The sequence below is a fragment of the Danio rerio genome, chromosome 21 (genome assembly GCF_052040795.2).
Source record: "Danio rerio strain M-AB ecotype USA chromosome 21, GRCz13ab, whole genome shotgun sequence".
NCBI lineage: Eukaryota > Metazoa > Chordata > Actinopteri > Cypriniformes > Danionidae > Danio > Danio rerio.
In genome coordinates, this window is record NC_141041.1 from 48752501 (window position 1) to 48780160 (window position 27660).

The window sequence follows — 27660 nt, forward strand, 5'->3', positions numbered from 1 at the left end:
GGTTACTTTATCAATAAAGATTTCTAAGTGTACGGGCTATAAGAGACAGTTCATCCAAAAAATGAATGTTTATTCACACTCACACACGAGTTTCCTTCTTCTGTTAAACACAAAGAAAGATATTTTGAAGAATGATGGAAAAGCAGCTGTTGATCTCCATAGTCGGAACAAAATAATACTATTGAAGTCAATGGCTGCTTTTCGTCTTCAGTATATCTTTGTTTAAACAGAAGAAAGAAATGCAATAAAAAAGGTGAGTTAATAGTGACAGAATATAAATTTTTGGGTGAACTATTGCTTTAAATCATGGGTCTCAAACTCAGTTCCCGGAGGGCCACAGCTCTGCACAGTTTTGCTCCAACCCTGATCAAACAAAGCTGATCTAGTAGTGTCTAGTACAGGGGTCACCAACCCTGTTCCTGGAGAGCTACCTTCCTGCAGAATTCAGTCCCAACCCTGATCAAACACACCTGAACCAATTAATAGTACCTAAAGCAGCACTTGATAATTACAAACAGGTGTGTTTGGTCAGGGTTGCAACTGAAATGTGCAGGAAGGTAGCTTTCCAGGAATAGTGTTGGTGACCCCTGGCCTAGTAGTCTTGAAGTGTATTTGATTATTGTTGGAGCAAAACTGTGCAGAGCTGTGGCCCTCCAGGAATTGAGTTTAAGACCCATGCTTTAAATGAACACCTTATAATGTACACTTGTGATGTGTCATTCCAAAAGTCCAATTATTTATATTTATATATATATATATATATATTAGAAACAACAGATGTATTGAACACATCCAAGCCCAAGCCACATCCAAGCCCATACCAATGATTTTCGTATCATTTTCATTAGTTTACCGCATTCAAATATGGTTGAAGAAATGAATCATTTCACTTCTGGTTGATTAACTGAAGGGTTTTATACTGATGCTCACTGTAAAGAAACAAACTTTAATAAACAGTTTCTGTATTTTGTGATTCACTGCTTCATTGTCATACTGTTTATTTACACTTGTGAATTGCATTATGGGACCTTTATTCCTGCTGTGTTGATATATGATATTGAAAATTTAGCACTCTTTAAAGTGACTTTTAATGACAATTTAGCAGTTTGAAACATGTTTTTGCATAAGGAATTCTATATATAGAGATAAGTCTGTATAATAACAGAAAAATTAGCAGGTTTTTGTACCATACACTGATACAGACCAGTGCACAGGTGTCCAACTCAATTCCTGAAGGGCCGCAGCTCTGCGCAGTTTAGTTCCAACCCTAATTAAAGACACCTGATCAAACTAATTGAGTCCTTCAGACTAGTTTGAAACCTACAGGTAAGCATGTTGGAGCAGGGTTAAAACTAAACCCCCAGAAACTAAGTTTGACACCTCTTGACTAGTGTCAGGATACTGAAATTCGGTACCAATCTATACTGAAATTTTTAAAACGTCCATTTCCTGCTAACATTTGAGCGCTGTTGAGTGCGTTCTTAAACAGCGCTGATTTGCCATTGTGTTCACATGCTCAACAGAAATGACTGTGATTGGCCGTGAAGGTCATCAGTTCACCAAACTCACCTCGGTTTACTGAGTGTAACCACAGATACAGGGACACTGGAGTGTTTTAAAGCAGTAAAGATCAGTCAGCCAGCTGATCTTCACAGTATTAAAACGCTCCAGTGTCCCTGTCTCTGTATTTACACTCAATGAACAGCGGTGAGTTTGGTAAACTGATGACATTTACAGCCAATCACAGTCATTTCTGTTGAGCATGTGAACTTAATAGCAAATCAGCGCTGTTTAAGAACGCACTCAAATGTTAGATGGAAATAGACAAAATTTCAGTACAGATTGATCCCAAATTTCAGCATCGTGACAACCCTAATAAAGACTGTATCAAAGTATATAAAATCTCAATCAAAGTCACCATTTCAAACTGTTCAACATCATAAATCTTTGCAGGAAAGATTAATAATAAAGCAATTCAAAAGCATAAATAAGCAGGACTCACAAAATACGGTCAACTTTTCATTTACGGCTATTTTTCACAGAGTTGTTCTTCTACCGCAAACACTGCGATCCCAGTATAAATGAGGAACTGTCATGAAATCTGTTCAGTACAGTGCTAGCGAAGCTAGAAAACCTAAGAGCGATGGACATTTAGTTTAAAATACAGAAAATATCTGACACCTTGTAAAAAACACACTTATTTACAGACAGTCTGTCTCTGGGAGTCCTTCGAGTGAGTGGTCAGGAAATTTCCACCGATGCGCTCCTGATGTCAACAGGTCCGTTTGCGCAGCTATTTTTTTTTAGGAAACAAGAGCTGAGTTTAATGGGATTGTTGTTTCCGTCTTCAACAGTAGGTAACAAAGCGAATCCCAGTGCATAGTGCTATACTGTATACGAGAGCTCCAATGTTAGTCTGGCATGTCGATGCACAGTTTGGGTGGGGGCACAAAGTATTTCCCAGGGCTTTGGGTGATCACCACCCCCGTCTTCTTGCGAAACATGGTAGGGATTTTGGGCACCTCGTGAATGGGCAACTCCTCGGACATGTCTGAGTCCTCGTGATGCAGGTCATAGGAGATGTTGCCATATTCCCTGAGGAACGGGAAGAGCTCCAGTAGGAACTGGCAGAAGTCTTTACGGATGCCAAACCACCCTGAGAGAGAGGAAGAAGAAGTGTTAATCATGGGAACTGCACTGAGAACTCTTCTTTGTATGCATGGTCACTTCCTTTAAAGGGCCTTTATGTAAATATACAGTTGATGTCTGAATTATTAGCTCTGCTCTATATTTTTCTGTTTAACAGAAAGAAGATTGTTTTTCCTACACATTTCTAAACGTAACAGTTTAAATAACTGATCTATTTTGTCTTTGTCATGATGACTACATAATATTATACTAAATATATAATATTCAGCTTAAAGTGCAATTTAAAGAAACAACCACCCTCAATCAAAGTTTGGTTACATGACATCTTAAGTCTTTTGAAATTGGAGAAGATTAAGTTCTCTCTCAGAGGCTCGCCTCACAAGTTTTATACTCATTGGAGGCCACTACTAAATTATTTTGATGATTTAACACCTCTGGAGGTGATTATTTAAGAAATCATTTTATGGTCGGATTTACTATTATTATTTTTTTAGTCTAGCATTTTTTCTCCGGAACGGTCATGCCCTAAACTAGACGCATTGGTTTAACCTCAGCACAAAATAAACCATAATAACCAAGAAGTAGGTAGCACATCATTATTGTTGATGTAACTAGCTAATGTATTTATTTTGTTTTATTTATTTATTTATTTATTTATTTATGTGAAAGCATTTATGTATTTATCTCAAATTGTACTATTATCATTATTTTTGTTTTATTAATATTTTATTTTTATTTCATTTTTTATTGCTCCGTCTTTTGTTATATGTTTTACAAGAAAAGTGGCTATGTGTTTGTATGGGTGGGGGGTTTTGGGGTTAAATGTTTACAAAAGTGTTCAAAAAAGAAAAAAGCAGAAATTGGACATTTGCACACAACGAATGCTTTCCACTTGTGTTCAATAAATAAAGTTTATTAAAAAAAAAAAAGTGCAATTTAAAGGCTTAACTAGGTTAATTAGGCATCTTTAAATGGACGGATGGATCGATGAATGGGCTTCCCACAGGTTTGAATAGCCGAATAAAAATACATCTTAGGGTGCTTTCACATCTGTAGTTCGCTTCATTTGGTCCGAACCAAGGGTAATAAATGATACATTGTTGCATTTTCTGCCGTCTTTGGGTCGTTTTCACACCACACTGCTGGCTTTGGTCCGAACCAGTTGAATCGAACCAAAATGCAGTCACCTGACAAAATCCACATCCCTCATTGGCCAGATGTTGTTGAACAGTTCCTAAACTGCTTATCGATTGGTCAGAATTCACGTGCGGGAAAATGCCAATGAACTACCGATAGTAAACACAACCGGCAGACACAAAATGCCGCTTTTACTCTGGTAATTGTATCCCTGCTTTAGACGAACTATACATTACAAAAATGAAGCGCGGCCGCGGCTGGAAAACAGTGTTTAATGCATCGCTCGTCACTTCAGGAGGAGGCGTGAATTAATTTAGCTAAACTGTGACATGGTCATCTTGCGGAAATATTACCAACAATCCATCAGGTAATGTTTCCCTTCTCTCTCTGTTGGTAAAGCGCTGTCAACAAATATTTTTCCTCCATATCCCATAATGCACAGCGCATCGCCTACGGCAGCTGAATTAGTCCAAAAGGCGCAGTACTTTTTGCTGTTGGACCTGTTTTAGTACGGATCATATTGTCACCACAAACGAACCGCTCCAGGGTTCGTTTGAAAGCGTACCAAGACCACCTCTTCAAGCAGGTCTCGGTACACTTAGTTGGTCCGCTTTTGGTGCGCACTCGAGTACGATTGCTGCATTCACACCTGCCCAAACGAACCGCACCAAAACGAAAACGAACTCTAGTGCGATTCAGCCGAACTAAATAAGGCAGGTGTGAAAGCACCCTTATATGTAGTTTACTAAGTTAAATAACACCGCTCCGCTTGTTTAATTTTGATACAGAGAAAACATCCTAATCAATTGAAAAACTATTCAAAATAAAATTGCCCCCTTTTTGTGACTGAGAGGTGAATCACCTGAAAGTCAGCTCTGAATTATTTTTTTTTACTACGCTTTACTACTTATTTTTAATTGTTTGTGCCTTTTTTGAACATTTGAGTTTGAGACTTTTTGTTCTTTTTAAATCTATTTTGTTCTGCTATTTTGAAACATTGAGGTGTTCATATTTAATGTAATTTCTATATTAGGAAATAAAACCTTTCTTGGTTTTCTTTGAGCCTACATACGAGTAAAATACTTCAGTTCTTTTAAAGATGGATACTTTAATACTTTTACTCAAGTCTTATTGGAATTGGTGACTTGTAACTTGTAATGGAGTAATTTTTACAGTAAGCAGGGTTCTTACACCTTTTTCAACTTTAAATTCCAGCACTTTTCAAGCACTTTTAAGTTGCATTTGTATGCTTTTCCAGCACCTAATGACCACTGTTAATTATGTTTATATATGTTGTATGTACTTTTTCACATTTAAATGCATTGTGCTATTTTAAAAAACACAATATGACATTTCAACTTAAATTGTTGAGTACTTTAGAGCATACATTTATTTGAATAGTTCACCCAAAAAGTATTAAAAAATAAATTTAAATAAGTTCAGTTATTCAATAAAGTGTGTTTTTAAGTTTGGTCTCTTTCTACCTAAAGTTGATATCTCAAGAAATGAGCTTAAAGTCAGATTTTGTTTGGGTGTAGTACCAAACTTTTATGACCAGTCGTTCATATTTCTTGTGCATTGCTATTTTTTTTAACAGTCATTGGATTTGCATTTCAGGTGCAAAGATGCATTCTGGGTGAATGTCTCCTAAATGCATATTAAGCTAACAGCGCCAAAACAATCTGAATTTGTACTGTGTTAATCTGAATTCTTAAAAAACTTAAAACTGTATTTTTACATAAATCTGGAGTTTAAAACTAAGTCTATAATAATCTGTCTTAAATTTCAGATGTTCAATAATCAAGTTAAGAAATACACATTCAAAACTTTTCTAATAGGACTTGATTCATATTAATAACTTACAATTGTTAATAATTCAATTTAACAATTCAGATTGTTTTGGCTCATGATTAGCTCCATAAATACACGCATGCGCTAAACATTTTGCTATGAAAACTGGTCGCACGACAAAAATTTATGCACTCGCACATATGCTCCCAAAAATATTTTGAGGTCACATAGATAAAATTGTGTGCATATGCAACCAAAACAGTCACAATTTCGAGCAAATTTAAATTCAAGCAGGTTCAAGCACTTTGTTCAAAACTTAAGCACTTTTTATAACCTTGAAAACACTATTTTAAAAATCAAGCATTTTCCAAGATTTCCAGCACTGGTAAGAACCCTGAGTAAGGTATCTGTACTTTTACTCAAGTTTGGTTTTCAGGTACTCTTTACAGCTCTGTTGTTTTCACATGCTCAACAGAAATGACTGTGATTGGCCGTGAAGGTCATCAGTTCACCGAACTCACCTCTGTGAGTGTGAACACCAATATAGGGACACTGGAGCGTTTTAAAGTCATGTTGATCAGCTGGTTTGTCTAAAAGCTGACATACGAGTGATCCGCTGACAAATCGCAGCTTTAAAACGCTCCAGTGTCCCTGTATGTGTGTCCCTTTATCACCACTAATCAGTTCTTCAATATAACTCATTACAAACTATAAATGCTTGAAGTCACACACATTCTTTTAAAGAATAAGCAGTGGATGTAATAAGTTAGAAACGTTACGTACAGTGATTGCCTCCTTTCTGGCCAAATGTGGTCACCATTAGAGTCACTAAAGAAACCCAGAGAGGAACAAACACCGGGACGTAGTTGGGGCTATAATGATTATCCAGCTTGTGGACGAGGAGAATCTGAAAGCAACACAAACACTGATGATGAGTCTCCACACATTCTCACAATCATGCAACCATTCAAACCTGTTTACCAGTCATCCTGCTGAGATTCTGTCATAGGCGTAAGCATTTTAAAATCACTAATTATATAGATCATTTATCCAGATTAATTAAAATATGTTGCTTTTTAGTATTATTGTCTATTTTGGTTCACCAACAGAAAGGATAGCAAATAACAATTCCATCACATCAAATAATTCAAATGCATCAAATGCCAAAATAGCCATCATTTACACTGATAATAATATGAAATGTTTATTGAACTGCAATGTCAGACTGACTTTTGAGAGAATGTTATTGCTGGAATAATTAGAATCCTAAAATATAATTAAACCGTAGCATCATTAAAAACGATAATATGACAACATTACTGATTTTATATGTATAGTGCAATTTACAAGTATGCAAATATACAGTGCTTAACATATATGAGTACAACCCTTACAAATCTCTCATTTAAGGAGCCATGACACCCCCCACTTTCGGTTTAAGTCTACCTCAGAATTTTTTCACAAGATGCATCATAATGGGCGGAGCTCTGCGAGCAAAGAGCAGGAGTGGGCGTGGCCAGCAGGGGAGAAGGAGGGGAGCAAACAACCGTTGTCAGTCGGCTCACAAAATGAGACACAAACTGTGAGGAGACGCATGATTTTATAGTTTACAAAGTTAAAATGCAAAGAAATAAACAGTAATTTAATGCCCTGCTGCATTTGTTATTTGTCATTTCATACAGACAACCACAATTTATATCATTATAAAGATAATTGTGTTCATATAAACACTAAATGAGGACTTTTCCCTCAATCCCCGAGTCTGAATGCAAGCTCAGTGCAGCAGGTCACTTGCCCTGTCTATTTTAACAATTTGCCCTGCTGATAATCTAAAGGATTTTGGCGACCACATCAGCACGACGATGTGTCTAAATGTGAACGAACTCCACTGATAAAGGACAAAAAGTCCTCTATTCTCCAATTCTCGTTTGCTCCCTGCGCTTTGCACTTTGTGCATGGACCGTCATAATAGAGCCCCATGTTTTTGGCCAGACAACTAACCTTTAATAAAGTTTACAGATATTTGTTGAACTAATTTCCATGACCTTTCCAAAACTTTGTGGGGCTTTTTGTTTTTCCAAAACTTTTTCAGGCCTGGAAAATGCCCTGTCAAAATGCCATGATCTTTCCAGGTTTTCCATGGCGTAACGAACCCTGCTCTTATTGTCTTTGACCCATTTATATTACAGGGCTCGAAATTAACCTTTTTGCTTGGTAGCACCGGTGCTCCGAACTTTAAAAATTTAGGCGCATCAGCCAACATTTAGTCGCACCCACCGATTACAAGCACCGTTACTACAAGTTTTATTCAAACATAGTTATTGCATTTGAAATCAACACTAATCAAATTAACAAGCAAAATTTATAAATGCATGCGTGAGGAAAATATGTCTCAACGAAATCCCATTATCACAAGAAAATACATTTTTATAACAGAACTGAGTGACCAAAAGGTACACTGACCGCTGTTCGGCCCTGCACGCACTGCGTCATGAATGAATCTGTTAACGATATAACTGTGCTGTTCTCACGGGTGCTGTCTAATATTGCACTGATGCTTTTGACACATACTGTACCTTATTATATGCATACGTCATGTTAATAGCAATACCGGTCTTCATGAGTAGCGATATTAGTTTACTCAGTGCAAGCCTGTTTGTGATGGTGTACGTGGTGTTACATTTGTCATATAGCTGCCACTTGCACGGCGGACAGCATCTGGCGATTATATGAAGGATTAAACAGAAGCTCTCGTGCAAACAGTTACCTGAAAACTCCATCCCACAGACTTTTCATAGCGGACTTGAAGCCATTGGAAGTCTTTTATCCACTCTTGGAAAAGTGTAGATGGTTGATTAACATTCAGCACATGATCACTACAGATGTGTCATTATTCGTAACTGTAGATACCATGGTTTCTAAAACTAAATCTGTCAATGTTATCTTCATTATCATCTTCAGCGCTTTACAATTTTTTTGCGGTAGTAGCTCTCTCTGTCATCCCAAGCCAGAAGGCACTGACTGAGTGATTGACAGCTGATATTTCAGCGCTAGAGCAGTGGTGAGCCAATAAGAAGAGCGCGAAGGCGGGGCAAGAATTACGGATTTGGCTTTGTTTACTGCAGCAAGTTGACATGACAACTGTTTTAAACCATTCCTGAGCGCTGCGTTTCCCATTTCAAGTGCAGAGATGCATTCTGCATTAATGTTTCCCGAATCCGCAGTAAAAACTGGTCGCACACAACAATTTTTTGCACTCGCACAAATGCTCCCAAATATATTTTGAGGTTGCATAGATAAAACTTGGTCGCAATTTCCATTAAAAAATGGTCGCAATTTCGAGCCCTGTATTATCATATTTTAAATAAAGTTATTAGTAACTAGTATAGTTATGGCAACCCATAACCTTAACTGGTCTGATTTTGATTGTAATGCAGTAATGTGCAGCTTTTGTAAAGCAGCTTTAATAATATAATTAAAAATATTTAATAATAAATGTGAAAAGTGATATACAAATCAACTAGAATTGAATTTTATAAAAACCAATCTGAAAGGGACGAAGCCGAAAAGAAAATGAATGTCAAAATGGTGTCAAAATCAAACCTCAAAAGTGAGCAGAGGCACGACTATAGTCATCCAGCTGATGGCCATGGTGATGTGTGTGCGCCGCTGCTCCGCGATCACATCCATGGAGCGCAGAAACAGCACAGACCACACGATATAATAGAGGACCACCAGACACAAGAAGGACATGAGGATCCAGAGCGGCACACACACCACCTGGAGAAGAACACACATGTACACACTGAAATATACACTCACACACACATACACAGACACAAGTATACACACACAGGCACGCACACATATGCACAAACGCACACACATACATACGCATGCATGCATACACACACACACATATGCAAGCACGCATACACACATGCATGGACATACAAACGCACGCACGCATACACACACGTGCATGCACATATGCGCGTAAGCATAGGTGCACACATACGTACACACATGCACGGACGCATACATGCATATAAACGCACATAAGCGCACACACACATGCATATATACATATGTAGTGTGTAATATGCAGACATACGCATGCATACGCACACACACATACACACCAACACATGCATACATACGGACGCAAACACATACATACACATATAGAAATATGTAATGTGTAATATGCACATATACGAACGTACGCATATGCACATACAAACACAAACAGATGCACATATGTACGTATGCATACACCCACACGCATCAGAAGTCAGCAAGTGAAGCTGCTGCTCTTACCAGCCACGGCCAGCTGATGATCCCGTCCAGTTTCAGAGCGATGAAGATAAACTGAAGAATATTTACAGAGCACAGAATCTCCAGCTGATGGGAAAACACAACGAGAGACAGAGGAAAAGTATACGATCATGTCTAATGCACTTCTCTAAAGAGCTACAGCGAGGAATAGAACTTATAAGTATTGGGCACGTCACCATTTTTCTCAGGAAACATATTACTGAAGGTTCTGCTGACTTTAAAGGGTCACGAAACACCAATACACATGTTATGAGCTGTTGACAGTGGTATATGTGTCCCACACTGCTAAAAACACTATTAGGACACTTATATTTCACTAAAAAGTGTAAATTGGTTGTTTTTGCGTTATTTCAAGCAAATTCGTACTTCCGGTTTGAAACTAATTTTTGAAGCTGCGTCACGGTCATGAGATAATAGCGTGTATTCCAGCGTGCAGACTGGACGTCTGTGCCAGAGTGTGTCTTATTACGTCTTACAGTGTGATGCATTAATGCATGAGTAAGGCTTGGTTCAAACCAATCAGCGCGCTCTATTGTGCAACTTCATTAATATTCATTACTGTCACAGTGTTTAGACGACAGAGACGCCACGTTGTGTTGGCAAAACAAGCGTGAAGTGTTGCTTTTATAGTTTGCTGCAGTTAAGTTTTTCATTTTCTCTCTGTGAGAGCTCAGACTCACGTGTGGATTAACAGTGTACGCGACGCTCGACAACAATAACTTACGTGTCTAAGGAGGAACATTGTTTACCTGAGAGCTGTTCTCATCTGCAAACGCTGAGATCTGGATTCGCTTGTAGTCTCCTCTTAATAAAGACGCGGCTCTAGTTGCTGGTGATTGTCCTGTCTCTACAGATTTGGTAAGTGAGCGTCCAGTGCTCTTTGTTTATTCAGTTTGTTCGTATCGAACTAACTATTGCACCGAGTGTAAACACTTTAGCATCACAACCAAACTTTAACCTCGTGTAGGGTTTTCACCGCATTTAGTGACCGGAATAACACACGCGGCTTTCTGACGCTACCTGCCGTGTGCATCTAAGTTTCTGGGAAATGCTGAGTTTTTTTTCTCTCATTCGCCGTGCGGTATCAAACATTGCATGAAAAATACACGCTTAGAGCAGTTCCTCGAATCAAATATCTCGTTTGTCGCGAGGGGCATGAATGAATTCCCTGAATGAAAGAGCCAAACTGCAGTTAAAGTCCACCATTTAATAATTTGGCAAATAATTCGACTACAGATGTCCATGTAGGTTAAACACCATCACTTTCTCCTGTGTGTGTGTGTGTGTGTGTGTGTGTGTGTGTGTGTGTGTATTTTGACTCTGAAACTCGCGCGTGACCAAATAGACACTCCCACACCATCCCACTTTACTTCCTCCGACACTTCCCCCTAAACAGAGCTGGACACGCCCACTTTTCTGACTTTTTCCAAAGTAGAGGTGTGAAAACAGCCTGCTGAAACGAGGGGGTTTCATGGCCCTTTAAATGTCCACCGGATGCTAATAACAACTAAAGAAATCCATCTATGCAAAGAAAACGAATCTAATTATCTTACTAATGTAGTTCTGTGTAATGAAATGAAATGACAAAGGGAAAAAGTATTGAACACATGAAGAAAGGGAGGCGTAGTTTGGCAGTGTAAGCCCAGACAGCTGCTGAAATCTCTCAGTAGTTCGTCACGGTTTCTTCTTCTTCTTATTATTATTATTATTATTATATCTTCATTGTGTTGCTTTGGAGTTTGTTGATTTTTTACTAATTGCGGTATTTTTTTTCTTTGAGGCTGGCTCCGCGTTGCACCTGCCGCTAATTTGGCTTGTCGCCTTTATAAGCGGAAGCTGAGTGTGTGTCGAGGTGGCTCTTGTTTTCCAGCGCGTCTGACTGATCCTCCCGATCATATTAATTCTATTTTTGAATACTATTTAGAACAGGTTGCATGCGAATTGAGACGCGGTTACAGAGCGGTATTCTATGGCTGTGAATACCTCCAGCGAGCGGTCGTGTCTGAATCCCCACACACACGCGGCCACTGACACCGGAGAGACGAAGAAGAGCGGCATGAACACCAGGAGCCAGTAGGGGATCGAAGCCCGTTCCACGCGCTCGCAGACCAGCACCTCGAAGGTGAGCAGGAGCAGGTGGATTCCCACTGCGATCAGCATGGCCTTAAACTCCACACACGTCTCCCCTTCAGCCCTGGACACAACAGCACACTGCGTTACTTACATAGACAAACACACAACTCCTACTATGGCGCTTTTTACAAGATGTCAGATAAGTGTCTGATGTTTCACGAGAACACGAGACCGCTAAAGAACGCATATTGAGAAACAGCCAGTGTGACGTGAAGGCGAGCAATTAATAACAGAACATACATGAACACCCAAAAACGAAAATTTAATTACCATCATAACTAGTGCTGCACAATGTATATCGTCATCATGATAACAGTATCTGCAATATATGTATCGCAGACGTGTGTGATAAATTAAACATTTCACGTATTGGTTAAAAAAATATTTACATTTTTACCAATCAGATAAGGCCTTAGTATCTTTAGCTCCACCCCACCAGTAGTTACTGTTCTGCTATTGGCTGGAGCACAGAGGTAAACCCAGAGCTAAAAATAAACACTAATGGTGGGAGTTGAGATAAGACATGACAACAGTCAATCACAGCTAGAATATCCAACGCAATCTCGAGGCAATTCGTAAATTTTTGATGTAGTGGCTAATTCGTATGAATTTGTAAAATCTAATTCGTACAATTTAATACAATTTGCTCATCCCCTAATGACGTTTGGGGTTAGGGGTGGGGTTTGGTGCCACGCCTCCTTTTTAAAATCTTACATTTTTGAACGACTCAACTCGCACGAATGCGTACGAATTAGCCACTAAACTGGCAAAACGTTAAATACTTACGTTTCCTCGTGAGATCAGGCTGGAATATCTACTGAGGCTTTCACTCATTTAGGCCCCCGTTTACACTAGTGCGTTTTAGTTTGAAAACGGCGTTTTAGATCAAAAACGATCCGCGTCCACACTAGCGTTTCACCTAGCGTTTCTAAACATCTTCGTCCACACTACGCCACCAAAAACATATATCACGTGACCATTCGCGCACTCTGCGCATGCGCGCTCTAGCAAATATATGCCGCTGCTGTAGTAAAAAAAGGCAGAGTTTAACTGCACAATGGCGCCTAAAACAGACAATAGTGCCAACAACGCTCCCATTTCTGTGTCGATATTGTTTACAGTGAAGGCTGGTCTGTTGTCTTCCGGTAGCGTTAAAGCCATGTGTTATAGTCATGTGATAGGGGCTTGACGAATAACGGAAGGATACGCAATGACACAAAAGCCCCAATCAGCTAGCGAATCTCAGCAGCCCCGCCTCCATTTTCAGATGTCTCCGTTTTTCCCCATCCACACTGAGACGGAGCAGCAGCGTTTTAGAATGAAAACGGCCTCTCCAGCGTTTCCAAAACGCTCCATTTTCGGCGCTCGAAAACTCCGGCATAGTGTGGACGGATGGCGTAACTGTAGCAAAACGTTTGAAAACGCATTAGTGCAAACGGGGCCTTAGAGTGTTTTAAAGACTAAACATTCGCACCTCAACACAGTTTTTAATCTGAATTAAATCTGAAAAACATCTTTTACCTGTTTATTTTGATTTAATTACATAAATAAATGATTTAAAAACATAGCTAATAAAAACAGCATTTTTCTAGTGAAATGTTATATCGTAAGAAACCTTGCTATCGCAATAATCGACAATAATGCATATTTTTACAGTATCGCGCAGCTCTAATCAAACTTAAATGAATTTCTGTCTTCTGTTGAGCACATAATAAGACTTTCTGAAGAACAAATGGAATAAAGTCAGACATAGTGTGAACAACAAATATGCTATTGACGTCAATGGCTGCCAGCATCACTTCAGAATAAAAGAAAAGAAACCCAAGCAGGTTTGGAACAAGCGGAGGATGAGCATTTTTTGGGGTCAACAATAATATGCATGTATGTAAAAATAATAGAAAATAAAAAAATGACTATGATTTACTCCAAGCACACGCTTTTGTGTTCATCATCAGCAGATAAAGGCAGAGTCTGACCTGTACTGCGGGTTGTGAGCCCACACTCCAGTGCCCACAGACGCCCCGATGATGACCATGAGCTTCCAGAGCCAGATGGGTGCAAACACGGCCCAGTAGCTCCACTGGATGATGCCATCCAGCCTCAGTGACAGCAGCACAGAGAAGAGCAGCAGACATGCGTAGATCAGGAACTTACTGCAAGAACACACAAAACAGTCAGAGTCTTCCTCTTTTTCTGGTTGAATGTTGAGTTACAGACCAGCGTGAAAGGTGTTTACCACTGTGATGACAGATCGAGTCCCTTAGGATCTAATGTGCTCATCTGTTATAAATGCTGATCGAAATAACACATTTAAAGATTAATTATAGCGTACAATTATTTTTTTTGCACCTTGTAATATTGAATATGATTTCATAAATAAAAACAAGTATACAATACTTTAGGTGATATTATACTTATGAGACATGCTATGAATAAAACACATTAATTAAACTATATATAATGCTATATATTTATTAAAAAATCCTGGTTGAAAAATTAAACTTTAAGTCAGAATTTGTCTGGAAAATAAATAATTTCTGGCCTCACTGTTTATGTGTATACATAAACTCACCGGCCACTTTATTAGGCACACCTTACAAGTACCGGGTTGGACCTCCTTTTGCCTTCAGAACTGCCTTAATCCTTTGTGGTATAAATTCATCAAGGTGCTGGAAATATTCCTCAGAGATTTTGCTCCATATTGACATGATAGCATCAAGTAGTTGCTGCAGATTTGTCGGCTGCACATTCATGATGTGAATCTCCTGTTCCACCACATCCCAAAGGTGCTCTATTGGATTGAGTTCTGGTGACTGTGGAGGCCATTTGAGTACAGTGAACTAATTTTCATATTTAAGAAACCAGTCTGAGATGATTCACACTTTATGACATGCCGCATTATCCTGCTGGAAGCAGCCATCAGAAGATGGAGACACTGTGGTCATAAAGGGATGGAGATGGTCAGCAACAATACTCAGGCAGGCTGAGGTGTTGACACGATGCTCAATTGATACTAAGGGGCCCAAAAAGTGCCAATAAAATCTCCCCCACACCATTACACCACCACCACCAGCCTGAACCGCTGATACAAGGCAGGATGGAGCCATGCTTTCATGTTGTTGATGCCAAATTCTGAGCCGAGCTTCTGAATGTGGCAGCAGAAATGGAGACTCATCAGAGCAGGCAACGTTTCTCCAATCTTCTATTGTCTAGTTTTGGTGAGTCTGTGTGAATTGTAGCCTCAGTTTCCTGTTCTTAGCTGACAGGAGCGGCACCAGGTGTGGTCTTCTGCTGCTGTAGCCCATCTGCCTCAAGGTTGGACGTGTTGTGTGTTCAGAGATCCTCTTCTGCAGACCTCGGTTGAAACGAGTGCTTATTTGAGTTACTGTTGCCTTTCTATCAGCTGGAACCAGTCTGGCCATTCTCCTCTGACCTCTAGCATCAACAAAGCAGTTGCGCTCACAGAACTGCCGCTCACTGGATATTTTTTTTGTTTCAGACCATTCTCTGTAAACACTAGAGATGGTTGTGCGTGACAACCTCAAAAGATCAGCAGTTTCTGAAATACTTAGACCAGCCCGTCTGGCACCAACAACCATGCCACGTTCAAAGTCACTTAAATCACCTTTCTTAGCCATTCTGATGCTCGGTTTGAACTGCAGCAGATCTTCTTGACCATGTCTACATACCTAAATGCATTGAGTTGCTGCCATGTGATTGGCTAAATTAGACATTTGAGTTTACGAGCTATTGGACAGGTGTACCTAATAAAGTGGCCGGTGAGTGTAGATAATAGTGTTATATGTGGTAGTATGTCGTATTCTGATTTAACAAGTAACTGTTTTAGAGCATCTGTCAAACTTAATCACTTCTGTAAGATCGCGACACAGGCCTGTCTGAGAGAAAAAAACATAAACAAAACACAAACAGCCTCAATTATAACACAGATTGGCGTTTAAAGCCACTGTGAGCAATAAAGTGTCAAAAGAGAATCAGTTTAGATGCTAAACTTTTCTTTTATCTGATGAACTGGCTGCTAAAGTACGCCAAGTCAAATCTTCCAGGCCTTCACGGTGAACATTAGCAGCTAGGCTAACAAAGTGAAAGGAGGCGTTTAGATAAAAACCAAAACAAAGCGCTGCGTCTCGGAGTTTACGTAACTCACGCAGATTTTCTTTTACCTGGGGTTGAAATCTTGGAAAACGCCTCGGAGATTCATGGTTTCCTCTTCAGACCATAGTTACATGAACTGAAAAGGAGAGGCTGGCTAGCTGACTGGCACTCACATCAGATCAGACAGTTGGCAAACGCCACCAAAAACACTGTGACGTCACTCGCGGCCTGCCGAGCCCTGCCCACCGGGTGGCGCTGTTTACGTCACACTGCCCCGTTCCAGCCATTAGATGAAAAACTGAGGTAAAGTTGGTTTTATATTCAGACTTTCATCTAATAATATAACTTGAGAAAAGTATTATATGCAAATTCTAAATAGGGAAATCATATTAGCAGTCAATGCCTATCAAAGTACAACTTGCAGCCAGACCGAATAATCAAAGTAGCGTGGTAGACAATATACCGTGTCACAAGTTGTGCTATTATTATACTTACTCTGTATTATTAGCCCTTTAATTTCTACTTTAGTTTTTTATTGAAAGCCAAAGTCTGAATGTGCAAACCCAACTTTATCTTAATCATCATAATTAAACGGTATTTGTCTTTTTTTTTTTTTTTAATACTGCTTTAGTAACGGTAAACCTATTTTATTAAACGCCAAAGTCCAAATGTACAAAACCAACTTTAACTTAATCATTTTAATTAGGCCTTTAAAAGTTGAAAAACAAAGAAAAAAACTTTACCTCAGTTTTTCAACTTTAACTACCCAATTTAATTAAATGGTATCAGTCTTTTTAAATACTGCTTTAGTAACGATAAACCTATTTTATAGAAAGCCAAAGTCCAAATGTACGAAACCTACTTTAACTTAACCATCATAATTAAATGATATTAGTCTTTTTTTTTTAAATACTTTTTAGTAACGTAAGGCCTATTTTATTGAACGGCAAAGTTCAAATGTATGAAGCCGACTTTAATTAATATAATTAAACGGTATCAGTCTTTTTTAATACTGCTTTAGTAACGATAAACCTATTTTATAGAAAGCCAAATTCCAAATGTAAGAAACCAACTTTAACTTAATCATTATAATTAAATGGTATTAGTCTTTTTTAAATACTGCTTTAGCAACGTTAGGCCTATTTTATTAAATGCCAAAGTCCAAATATATGAAGCCAACTTTAACTTAATCATTCATTATAATTAAATGGTATTAGTCTTTTTAAAAATACATTAACGTTAAGCCTATTTTATTGAACGGCAAAGTCCAAATGTACGAAACCAACTTGATTTTAATCATTATAAGTAAACAGTATTAGTCTTTTTTTAAAATACTTTTTAGTAACGTTAGGCCTATTTTATTGAACGCCAAAGTCCAAATGTATGAAGCCAACTTAACTTTAATTAATATTATTAAACGGTATTAGTCTTTTATAAATACTGCTTTATTAACGTTAAACCTATTTTATTGAATTCCAAAGTCCAAATGTGCGAAACCAACTTTAACTTAATCATTTTTAAATGGTATTAGTCTTTTTTAAAATACTGCTTTAGTAAGGTTAGGCCTATTTTATTGAACGCCAAAGTCCAAATGTATGAAGCCAACTTAACTTTAATTAATATTATTAAACGGTATTAGTCTTTTATAAATACTGCTTTATTAACGTTAAACCTATTTTATTGAATTCCAAAGTCCAAATGTGCGAAACCAACTTTAACTTAATCATTTTTAAATGGTATTAGTCTTTTTTAAAATACTGCTTTAGTAAGGTTAGGCCTATTTTATTGAATGCCAAAGTCCAAATGTGTGATTATAAAATCAACTTTACCTTAAAAAAAAAAAAAAAAAAAAAAGTTTCAGCGATTTTTAATCTCAGAATTTTGTAATACGAACTTGCAATTCTGACTTTATTTTGGGAATTGCAAAATTGCGAGTTTTTAAGTCAGAATTGCGACAAATAAACTCATAATTCTGAGTTATAAAGTCCGAATTCTAAGAAAAAAAGACATAATTGTCTGATATGAAGTCAAAATTCCGAAAAAAGTCGCTATTCAGAGTTATGAAGTCAGAATTACTAAATGGAGTGTACAAATACAAAAGTACAAATGTATATTCCTATGCATATTATTAGCTCCATACATATAGAATTTTTTTTATCAATGACAAGAAACAGGATTCATTTCACAAGTATTTTATTTATTTCAAGATCACTGTAATGAAATGTTACATATGTAAACAGAAGGTTCTTAAAAATTATACCTACATTTCTATGAACGCATCCATTGTAGCAGGTATTATCTGTTTATATATGAAAGTCAATGCATTAAAAGGTTGTGCAATGAGCCATTTTTCATAAACCATTGTTAAAATGTCCTAACACTTTGTTTGCTTACACAAATATGTAATGTTTATATCAATAATTTAAGTTAAATTACAATAAGGTGGCAAAGTGTGGATGGTTACACACAACACAAGGAATGTGCAGATACACAGTAAAAAAAGGCAAGAGGAAAATAGAAATGACAATTAGTTCAGCGCATGAAATGTCTATTTACATTAATATACAAAAACGTTTAATATTCAAATCACAGAGTGTATGGTTACAATATAAAGCATGTGTATGCACAATCAGTAACTGTAGGAAACATTAAAGAAACAGTACGCCTAAAAAATGAACATCTCCTCAACATTTACTCACTTTTATGAACTTCTTTCTTCTGTTGAACGCACAGGCAGATATACTGAAGAGTGTTTGCAAAAATCACCTATTGACTTCAATAGTAGGAATAAAAAATACCACGGTAGTCAATGGCAGTTTTTTTCCCCAGCACTCATTCATTCATTTTCTTTTCAGCTTAGTCCCTTTATTGATCTGGGGTCGCCACAGCGGAATGAACCGCCAACTTATCCAGCATATGGTTTTTACGCAGAGGATGCCATTCCAGCTGCAACCCATCACTGGGAAACATCCATACACAATACACAAACACAACAAACAATTTAGCTTTCCCAATTCACCTAAACAACATGTATTTGGACTTGTGGGGGAAAACGGAGCACTCATTGGGAGAACATGCAAACTCCATACAGAAATGCCAACTGATCCAGCCGGTGCTTGATCCAGCGACCTTCTTGTTGTGAGGCGACCCACTGCGCCACCATGCTGCCCCTATTCCAGCACTCTTTAGTATATTTTCCTTTGCATTTAACAGAAAAAAAGAAACTCAGGATGAGTAAATAATGACCGAACTTTAATTTTTGGGTGAACCATCCCTTTAACAATCAGAAAAATGACTTCTTCATAACCCTTGTGTGCTGTTGGGGTGTATTTATCCACTCTGGGGTGATTTTGAGACTTCTTTTGGCCACAACTTTCCCTGTGCTTCATTCATTTTCTTGTCGGCTTAGTCCCTTTATTAATCCGGGGTTGCCACAGCGGAATGAACCAGCAAGTTTTTACACAGCGGATGCCCTTCCAGCTGCAACCCGTCTCAGGGAAACATCCACATACAGTCATTCACACTCATGCACTACGGATAATTTAGCCTACCCAATTCACCTGTACCACATGTCAGATGATGTCAGAAACGTCATCTGAGCCGAGGCTCAAACCAGCGACCCAGACCTTCTTGCTGTGAGGCGACAGCACTACCTACTGCGCCACTGCTTCGCCCTTTCCTGTGTTTCAGAAATTGAAATGAGTTTTGGTGACATCTTAGTTTGAGAAAACACTTAGAATCTTTTTGTTTTTAACTCTAAATACACTCCGGACAAATTTACAACACTTGTTATGTTGGGGGCTGTTTTTACCCCATTGACTTCCATTATGATCACATTTTTTGATTGCAAAGCATGGACACCATATAATCATGCATTCTGGATTGTTGCTGGTTTTATTTTGACTTTCTCAGACATACTGAATCAAGTGTGAGTGTGAAAAGGTCTTATACTCACCTTGATATGTCTCAGAAAATCTAAATAAGTCGCTGAGCTCTCAGAACATAGTAAACACAGTAAGTGTATTTCTGCACACACACTATAAGCTGCTGTTTTACTCCACAGAACTTTATATAAAAGCTAGAAACTCTTTTGCGCAGGCATATCTAAAGGGTTAATGCTGCCGACTGATGATCAGCAGTAAAAATGACACATTTGTCCTCTTTCCAACAGGAAAAATCACCAACAATTAAGAATGCATAATTATATGCTGTCAAGGCAATTTAAAAAAGTGATTATAATGGAAGTCAATGGGGCAAAAACAGCCCCCAACATAACGAAAGGGAGTCTGAGCAGTCCACAAGGGTTAATGATCTTTTTATGTGTCGGTGGTTTAATGCACAAGTTCCAGCTGGTTGGATGCGAAAGGTAAGACTCCGCTGACGTAATAAGCGATGCCGAGCGAGAGCAGAGCGATGACGAGGAGCAGCAGGAGCACTCGCCAGAAACCAAGATCCTCCACAAACTCCTGCCAGGTGGTTTTGAAGCTGGACAACACGCCGTCGCTGTGGTGCAGGTGTGGGTTCAGGAGAGAGTGGCTCTCCATGGCACTGCAAACACAACATCAGTAATCAGCATTTCTGGACAATGAGCAATTCCAGCGTTATGGATGTGACATTGGCTGTAAAGTGCATCTGACAAAGTCTAATGCACATGGCAACAAAGCATTAAACGCGTGTCCAAATCCACTTTTGCAATTTTAAAGACAGAAAAAGATGCTCTGCGCACGGTGCATGGTCTAACAGGGTTGTGCTTATTCTCCTAATGAGTTCTGGGTGTGTTTTGAGCATAACGTGTATTAGGCAAATCAGAGTCTCATCTCACATTCCCTTTAAGAGTCAGTTGGGTCGCACCATGGCGCATTTGCTATTTACATGGCGGACTTTATAAGAGAAAAAAACGGAACACTTCACTAGCGAGAAAACACTTAAACAGAGCATCTGCAGCGCGAGGATAAAGAACGAGCCTCCTCCATTCAGCCTCTTTTTTTTCTCTCTCTACTTTTACTCTTTACTCCTTTACTCTGGTGGAGTAAGGAAATTTGGATATAATCGTATCCAAATACTTTATTAAAATATTTCAAAACTCCTCGGTTGTTTATTGTTTTTGTTTAATAATTATTTTTTTTCGAGGTTTTCACCTTTATTGGATAGGAAAGTAGAGAGAATTGACAGGAAAGCATGGGGAGCAGAGAAAAGGGAAGGATCAGCATAGGACCACGAGGCGTAATCGAGCTTGGGTCTCCGTGAGCACTGGAGTGCATGTGTCGACGCACTAACCACTACACCACTGACTCCGACACTGTTTTCTGTTTTCAGAAAACATCTAAAATGTGTTTTTTTTTTTTTTTTTTAAATGTAAATTTAAAATGGCTTACGTATTGTATATCCCTAAACTGTTATAGACTTTGTTTGCATTATATTGGTTTATTTATTTAATGTGATTTTATTACATCCGATTTAAATTATTTCAATATAGCTTAGGCTATTTTATCTAGATATGACACTATTGTTTTGAGCCTACAAAAGTGGACACATTGTACTTTTTTTTTGTCTTTCTGTTGTATTCATATTTTGTATTATATTCAAAATAAAAGAAAGAAAGAAAGAAAGAAAGAAAGAAAGAAAGAAAGAAAGAAAGAAAGAAAGAAAGAAGCCCAGCCGCTCGCGGCATCAACAAAGCTGTCAAGCGAGCGCTCTTTTGCCCGGTCTCTCACACACATACAGTACGTGCATCTAAAAGCGCACATTTCATGCACAAATACACCTTTTTAACCTGACACAAACTGACAACCTTTCCTTGTTGCGGTGTCTTTAATATGATGTAAAGATTATTATGCGTAATTGAAACATCAAGGAGGACGCAGCAAAGAAATACCACTTATAAATTAAAACTACTTTAATTATTATTTTATTCAACAGCCTTACATTTAAAAGAGAAGCATAAGAGCGATCTTAAGCAAAAAGACCACTAGCCTATAAGGTGTTTTATGGAATAACCTATCTTAAACCAACCAGCTATACGTTTTCTTTCTCTTATTTAGTTATTTGTTTGACGCATGTACTCCTGTGTGATCGAAAAAGTAATGTAATGGCGGCACGCCATCTCTACCAGACTCAGGCAAACTACGCCTCTCCTTTCACTCCGCCCCAAAGTATTCGAAGGCCAAAAAAGGCCGGCTCCTGGCCCCGAGGAAGCCCCACTTTGGCCCGATCAGGCCCCGGAAGTGACAGTAAAAACCCAACTGGCCCTGGCTCGCTCGCTTTAGGCACGATAGTGGTAGTGCGGCTAATGGTCCCAAACTGGATCCTGAAAGGCCACAGCTCTGCAGATTTTATCTCCAACCACCTCCAACTCATACCTGCTTAATAGTCCCTAGTAGTCTTGAACACCTTGATTGGTTGGATCAGCTGTGTTTGATAAGGGTTGGAGCAAAACTGTGCAGAGCTGCAACCCTTGAGGACTTGACTTTGAGACCCATGCTTTAAGTCAGGGGTCTCAAACTCGCGGCCCGCGGGCCATTTGCGGCCCTCAGTGCAATATTTTGTGGCCCGCGCCGACCGCTGCACACTGACAGAATCAGCGGAGCGGGAAGAGAGAGCGCTCCCCGCTCCGCTGATTCTATCCGTACACAGCGGTCACTGGCATTCCCCGCCCGCCGTGCAAACAAAGGGTCGGGGATGCCGGTGACGTCACCACGCACCCCGCCCCTTTGTTAGACGCTGTGACGGGCGGGAAGTGTTAGGAGGGAACTCGCGCCGGCCAGAACCAAGGTAAGCTGTTCCCGCCCCTGCCTGCCACTTAGCTACCTATCTACAACCTGCCACCTACCTAGCTAAAGCCTGCATCTTATATATATTATAGGTAGATACAGACTGGTACAGACTGATGTGATTGGAGTGGGGTGGGGGTGTTTTATTTATACTTATATACACCTTTTTTTTTTAGATGAGGGAATGGAAGTTTTGAGTGAGTTCCCCCACTTTTTTCCCTAGGACTTCAATAAGTCAAAGTACAGGTCTAGACTTGATGATCATCTTCAAGCCATACTGAGGGTCTCAACTGCTTCCGCTCTAAAGCCAAATGTGGTTCAGATTTGTGAGAAGAAGCGCTGTCAAGTCTCTGGCAGCAAGAAGTAGGCAAAAGATGCCATGTTCAGAAGAACTGTTCATAATCTTCACTCAATGTTCTATTAATGTTCAGGACACTTCATGTTCAGAAGAAATAATTAAAACTGTTAATAATGACATTAGAGGACTTTTTTTTTTGTGAAATCCCTTATGCGGCCCAGGCTCACCCAGACTTTGCCTCCTGCGGCCCCCAGGTAAATTGAGTTTGAGACCCCTGCTTTAAGTAATGTCTCAGAGCAGGGGTGTCCAAACTCGGTCCTGGAGGGCCGGTGTCCTGCAGATTTTAGCTCCAAGCTAGCCAAGGTGTGTCTGATTGGGGTTGGAACTGAACTTTGCAGAACACCGGCCCTCCAGGACCGAGTTTGGACACCTCTGTCTTCGAGTGTACAGACTACAGTGTTGACTATAAAAGCAGGCGATGCTGTGATCTGACCTCTCATTCTCAGCCATGTGCATCTTCTCCAGACTGGAGTGTGAGCTGCGGTTGAAGCCCTTCACCTCCTGCTCCTCCAGACCCTCCAGCAGATGAAGAGCATCTTTATTCACGCCGCGTCTCTTGGCCAGAACCAGAGGAGTGGCTCCGTTGTGATTACTGTTCAGATCAGAAATACAGACATGAAGCACTCAATAAGCCTGCCATCATGAGTAATTCGTTTTGATTATTTATGGCGTTAAGTGATATTTATTGTTATTTTAAAGAAGTTGATGTACTTCCAACTGAAGTAGGGGACTAATCCACTACTGAGTTTTTTTTTTGCGTATCATTTCCTGGTAGCAAATAACGGTAAGAGGAGCAAGGCTGAGAATATTGTGGCTAAACTGTAATAGTTATCAGGTAAATGTAACAAAATCCCAATTTCTTCAGCTGTCAGTAAGATCTCACACTGACCAGATGTCAATCTTGAGGCCGTTGGACACCAGGAACTGGATGGTGTCCACATGTCCGCACATGTGCAGAGCCGTGTTTCCTTGCGAGTCGGTGGCCAGCAGATCAGCACCAAACTTATGGAGAAGAGAGCAGATCTCCACGTTCCCCCGAGCGGCAGCCAGATGCAGGCCAGTGCGTCCGCGGCAGTCCCTCATGTTTGGGTCAAACCCAGACTCCAGGAGGCGTTTGGTGTGAGCCAGATCCCCATCGATGCAGGCCTGCAGCAGCGGCACTGTAGCCTGCAGGGAGTCGTTGACGAACACGTACGACATCTGTGGAAAAGATCACACTGACTTCACAAGCTCCTACAAACTCTTTTGCTGGGGGTTTTTGTCTTCTTTTTTTAGATACTTTCATAGTTTCAAAACATTAGGAGACACTGTCTTTATTGATTTTAGTAGCTTTTAACATGTACTACAGAAATCAAAACCAAACATGCAAGGAAAAAAAAGTAAAATAATAATAAATAGGAAAAAAAATTAACAAAAAATTAAGTAAAAAAAAAAAATATATATATATATATATATAATATTTTTTTATAATTAGAGTATTTCTTTTTTTACTTAATTTTTTGTTAATTTTTTTCCCTATTTTTTATTATTTTACTTTTTTTCCCTTGCATGTTTGGTTTTGATTTCTGTAGTACATGTTAAAAGCTACTAAAATCAATAAAGACAGTGTCTCCTAAAGTTTTGAAATATACTTATATATATATATATATATATATATATATATATATATATATATATATATATATATATATATATATATATATATATATATATATATATATATATATATATATATATATATATATATATATAATAGGGATGCTCCAATCAGGATTTTTGCTGCAGATACAGAGCACTGATTCCTTGTCATGATGATCGGCTGATACTTCTGATGCTTCAAGCTTTATAATGTATTAAGCTCATGTTTAAGTATCATACCAAACTGGGGATCTTGCCTTACCTTAGAGCAGCGTTTCTCAAACTTTTTTCACCAAGTACCACCTCAGAAAAAAAAAATGTCTCTCCAAGTATTACCATAATGACCAGTATTGAAATAAAGTAGCATAGTAGGTCAAATTAAGCAGCTACAGCATTGCACAGTTCAAAAACGAGGAAGTCATATTCATATTTACACAAATTTTTTATCAATTTTAAAATATATATTGCATGTGCATATGACATATTTGTTCAACTTTTTGAAACCTAAACATTAACTTGTATGTAGATTGCTAGGGAGCCTGTTTTTCTCAGAGGATGTCAAGCTGACAAAACATTGCTGCACTCTGATACAAGTTTTGTTCGAGTACTGATCGAGTCACTAACTGATTATCGGCCGATACAGATTTCTGAATGAACGATCTGAGATCCTTAATATATATATATATATATATATATATATATATATATATATATATATATATATATATATATATATATATATATATATATATATATATATACACACACACACACACATACATTTATTTATATATACAGGCCCAAATTGGCTAATCGGGAGAACCGGGAGAATTCCCGGTGGGCCGGTCTGTTTTTTGGCCACGAGGGCCGGTGTCCCTAGCTGCTTGCACTCTCAGCAGTTGCACTTTTTTTCATTTATTTGTTTATTTGACCACAACCTCACTCTTTTTATTCAATATTTTGCCGCAGCTCTGCTCTTTTTATTTATTTTCTCGCAGCCCCGTGAGCAAAATGCAGCCCGCTTGTTAATGATCATCATTTATATGCGGGCTGCACCCCATTCCACCTCAAACAGCGGCACCTTAGTGAATAAATATTAATGAATATTACACCTGCTCCATGAAAATCAGATGATTCACTACATTAATAAATCTGACATAACTTTATCAGAAAAAAAAAGTAGGGTAAAAAAAAAAGTAGACATCAATAGCAGCAGTTAACTGTGCAGTACTTAACAGCGCCATCGTGGTCTAGTGGTTATCACGTTACATTATTAGGACGCTGCCGATCCGAGTTGAACCTCACCAGAATATAATATAATTTTTTTAATTTTCAGTGTTAAGACATAAAATACTATTTGGGTTACTTATGTAGGGGTACACTTTTTTTTTTGACAGTGACGACTATTACAAAGGACTGGATATCTATAAAGAATTAATGTTCTCATATTGATGAAAAACATTTGAAGTTCTAAAGCAGCTGTGTCCTTGAAAAAGATGTGGTAGTGTCATTTGAAACTGAATTGGAAATCACCTTATGTGAATAAAGTCAGTCGTGAACTGAGGTGGGCCGGTCTAAGGCTTGAACTCCAGAGCTAAAAAGGAGTCCCACTCCGGCCCTCTATATATATATATATATATATATATATATATATATATATATATATATATATATATATATATATATATATATATATATATAAAACTAAATGCATATACTTACAAATTCAATAAAAAGGTACATCATAAAACAACAACAGCATAGCAATAGCAGGTGATACAAGTTTTACAGATAAAGAATTTGTATCAGCTTCCTTCAGAAATCCCACAAAGGCATATTTTTTAAAAACTTTTCAGGTTTTCTCTGGATTATATAAGTAAATTTTTCGAAAGCCAAACAATAAAACAATTCCTGCAACATTACACTTGACAAAACATTTTAGAAACTAGTATTAGTGAGAACTAGTAGTTATTTTTTAATGAGGTAAAGTTGGTTTTACATTCACACATTCGTTTAGTGACAACTTGTGACACGCTCAAAATATTGTTTACCGTGGTGCTTTTTATACTAGCACTAATTAATGTATTATTACTAATTATTAGGATAATTCCATGCAAGTATAACTTGAAAACAACATTAGCACTATTTGTTTGACTGTGTGAATATATAACCAACTTTACTTTATTTTTATTTTTTTACCCTATTCACTTGCAGTGTTGTTGTGGAAATGTGTATTTTTATTAACATAACCATTTGCCTCACCCAAGAACCACTGACACAGTTAAATGTGTGAAAAAGATGCCAGACAACAACACCTAAAGTAACTTACACGATTTATCCTGAAATCTCTACATGACTAAGTACATATAACGTTTATTGCACGCTTTAAAGTTTACTTCTCAATAACAAACATAATTTAGATTACATTGCGGTGATTTAATAACTAAACTTCACGAATGAATAATAGCTAACAGACTAGCATTGTCCAGCTAACAACAGAACAAAATAAACAAAACACGCGACCGTAACAAAAACAGCATCTAATGCATTGTTTTAAATATGTAAATGATGTTAATGTATACCTCAGAGTGCTCCCTCGACGGAATCTTAAAAAAATTCGCAGTTTTTTTCCCAGCCTCTGTTGTGGAAAATAGAAATAGAATGACGTAAACAGATGTAGGGCCAATCACAAAAGACTACAAGCCCCAGGGTATGTTATTGACCCACTTCCGC

At 38.4% G+C, this 27660-nt stretch overlaps 2 protein-coding genes across 13 annotated transcripts in view; both read right to left on the bottom strand.

The window, feature by feature from the left end:
• tmem185a (transmembrane protein 185A) overlaps positions 1–16357 on the bottom strand; it is a 16767-nt gene extending 410 nt beyond the window's left edge. The window contains exons 1-9 of one of the 10 annotated variants that reach the window (XR_015519509.1): positions 16230–16357; positions 14025–14201; positions 11899–12109; positions 9898–9981; positions 9181–9357; positions 6361–6484; positions 1861–2656; positions 1359–1419; positions 1–643 (exon numbers count right to left, since the gene is read on the bottom strand). The exon at positions 1–643 is cut by the window's left edge and continues 410 nt beyond it. Coding sequence is in view for 3 of the 10 variants with exons in the window: in XM_087299365.1 (XP_087155491.1) it covers positions 2412–2656; positions 6361–6484; positions 9181–9357; positions 9898–9981; positions 11899–12109; positions 14025–14201; positions 16230–16267 (1056 nt within the window). In the remaining 7 variants the exon portion in view is untranslated. 10 annotated transcript variants of the gene reach the window in all.
• A 1980-nt stretch (positions 16358–18337) lies between these two features.
• Positions 18338–27617, bottom strand: ankrd46a (ankyrin repeat domain 46a). Of its 3 annotated transcripts, XR_015520771.1 has the most exons (5): positions 27510–27617; positions 24179–24489; positions 23723–23881; positions 20438–20709; positions 18338–19962 (listed from the first exon to the last, which is right to left on the bottom strand). XR_015520771.1 is itself a non-coding variant. In XM_087301964.1 (4 exons), the coding sequence occupies exons 2-4, from the start codon at positions 24487–24489 to the stop codon at positions 20493–20495; spliced, it is 687 nt and encodes a 228-aa protein (XP_087158090.1). In that variant the 5' UTR covers positions 27510–27617; the 3' UTR covers positions 18338–20492. The 3 variants fall into 3 exon arrangements, 2 of the variants coding, with proteins under 2 accessions (XP_087158090.1, XP_087158091.1); XM_087301964.1 differs by having other exon boundaries at positions 18338–20709; XM_087301965.1 differs by lacking the exons at positions 18338–19962; positions 20438–20709 and adding an exon at positions 23109–23547 and having other exon boundaries at positions 23660–23881.
• Positions 27618–27660: the final 43 nt, after the last annotated feature.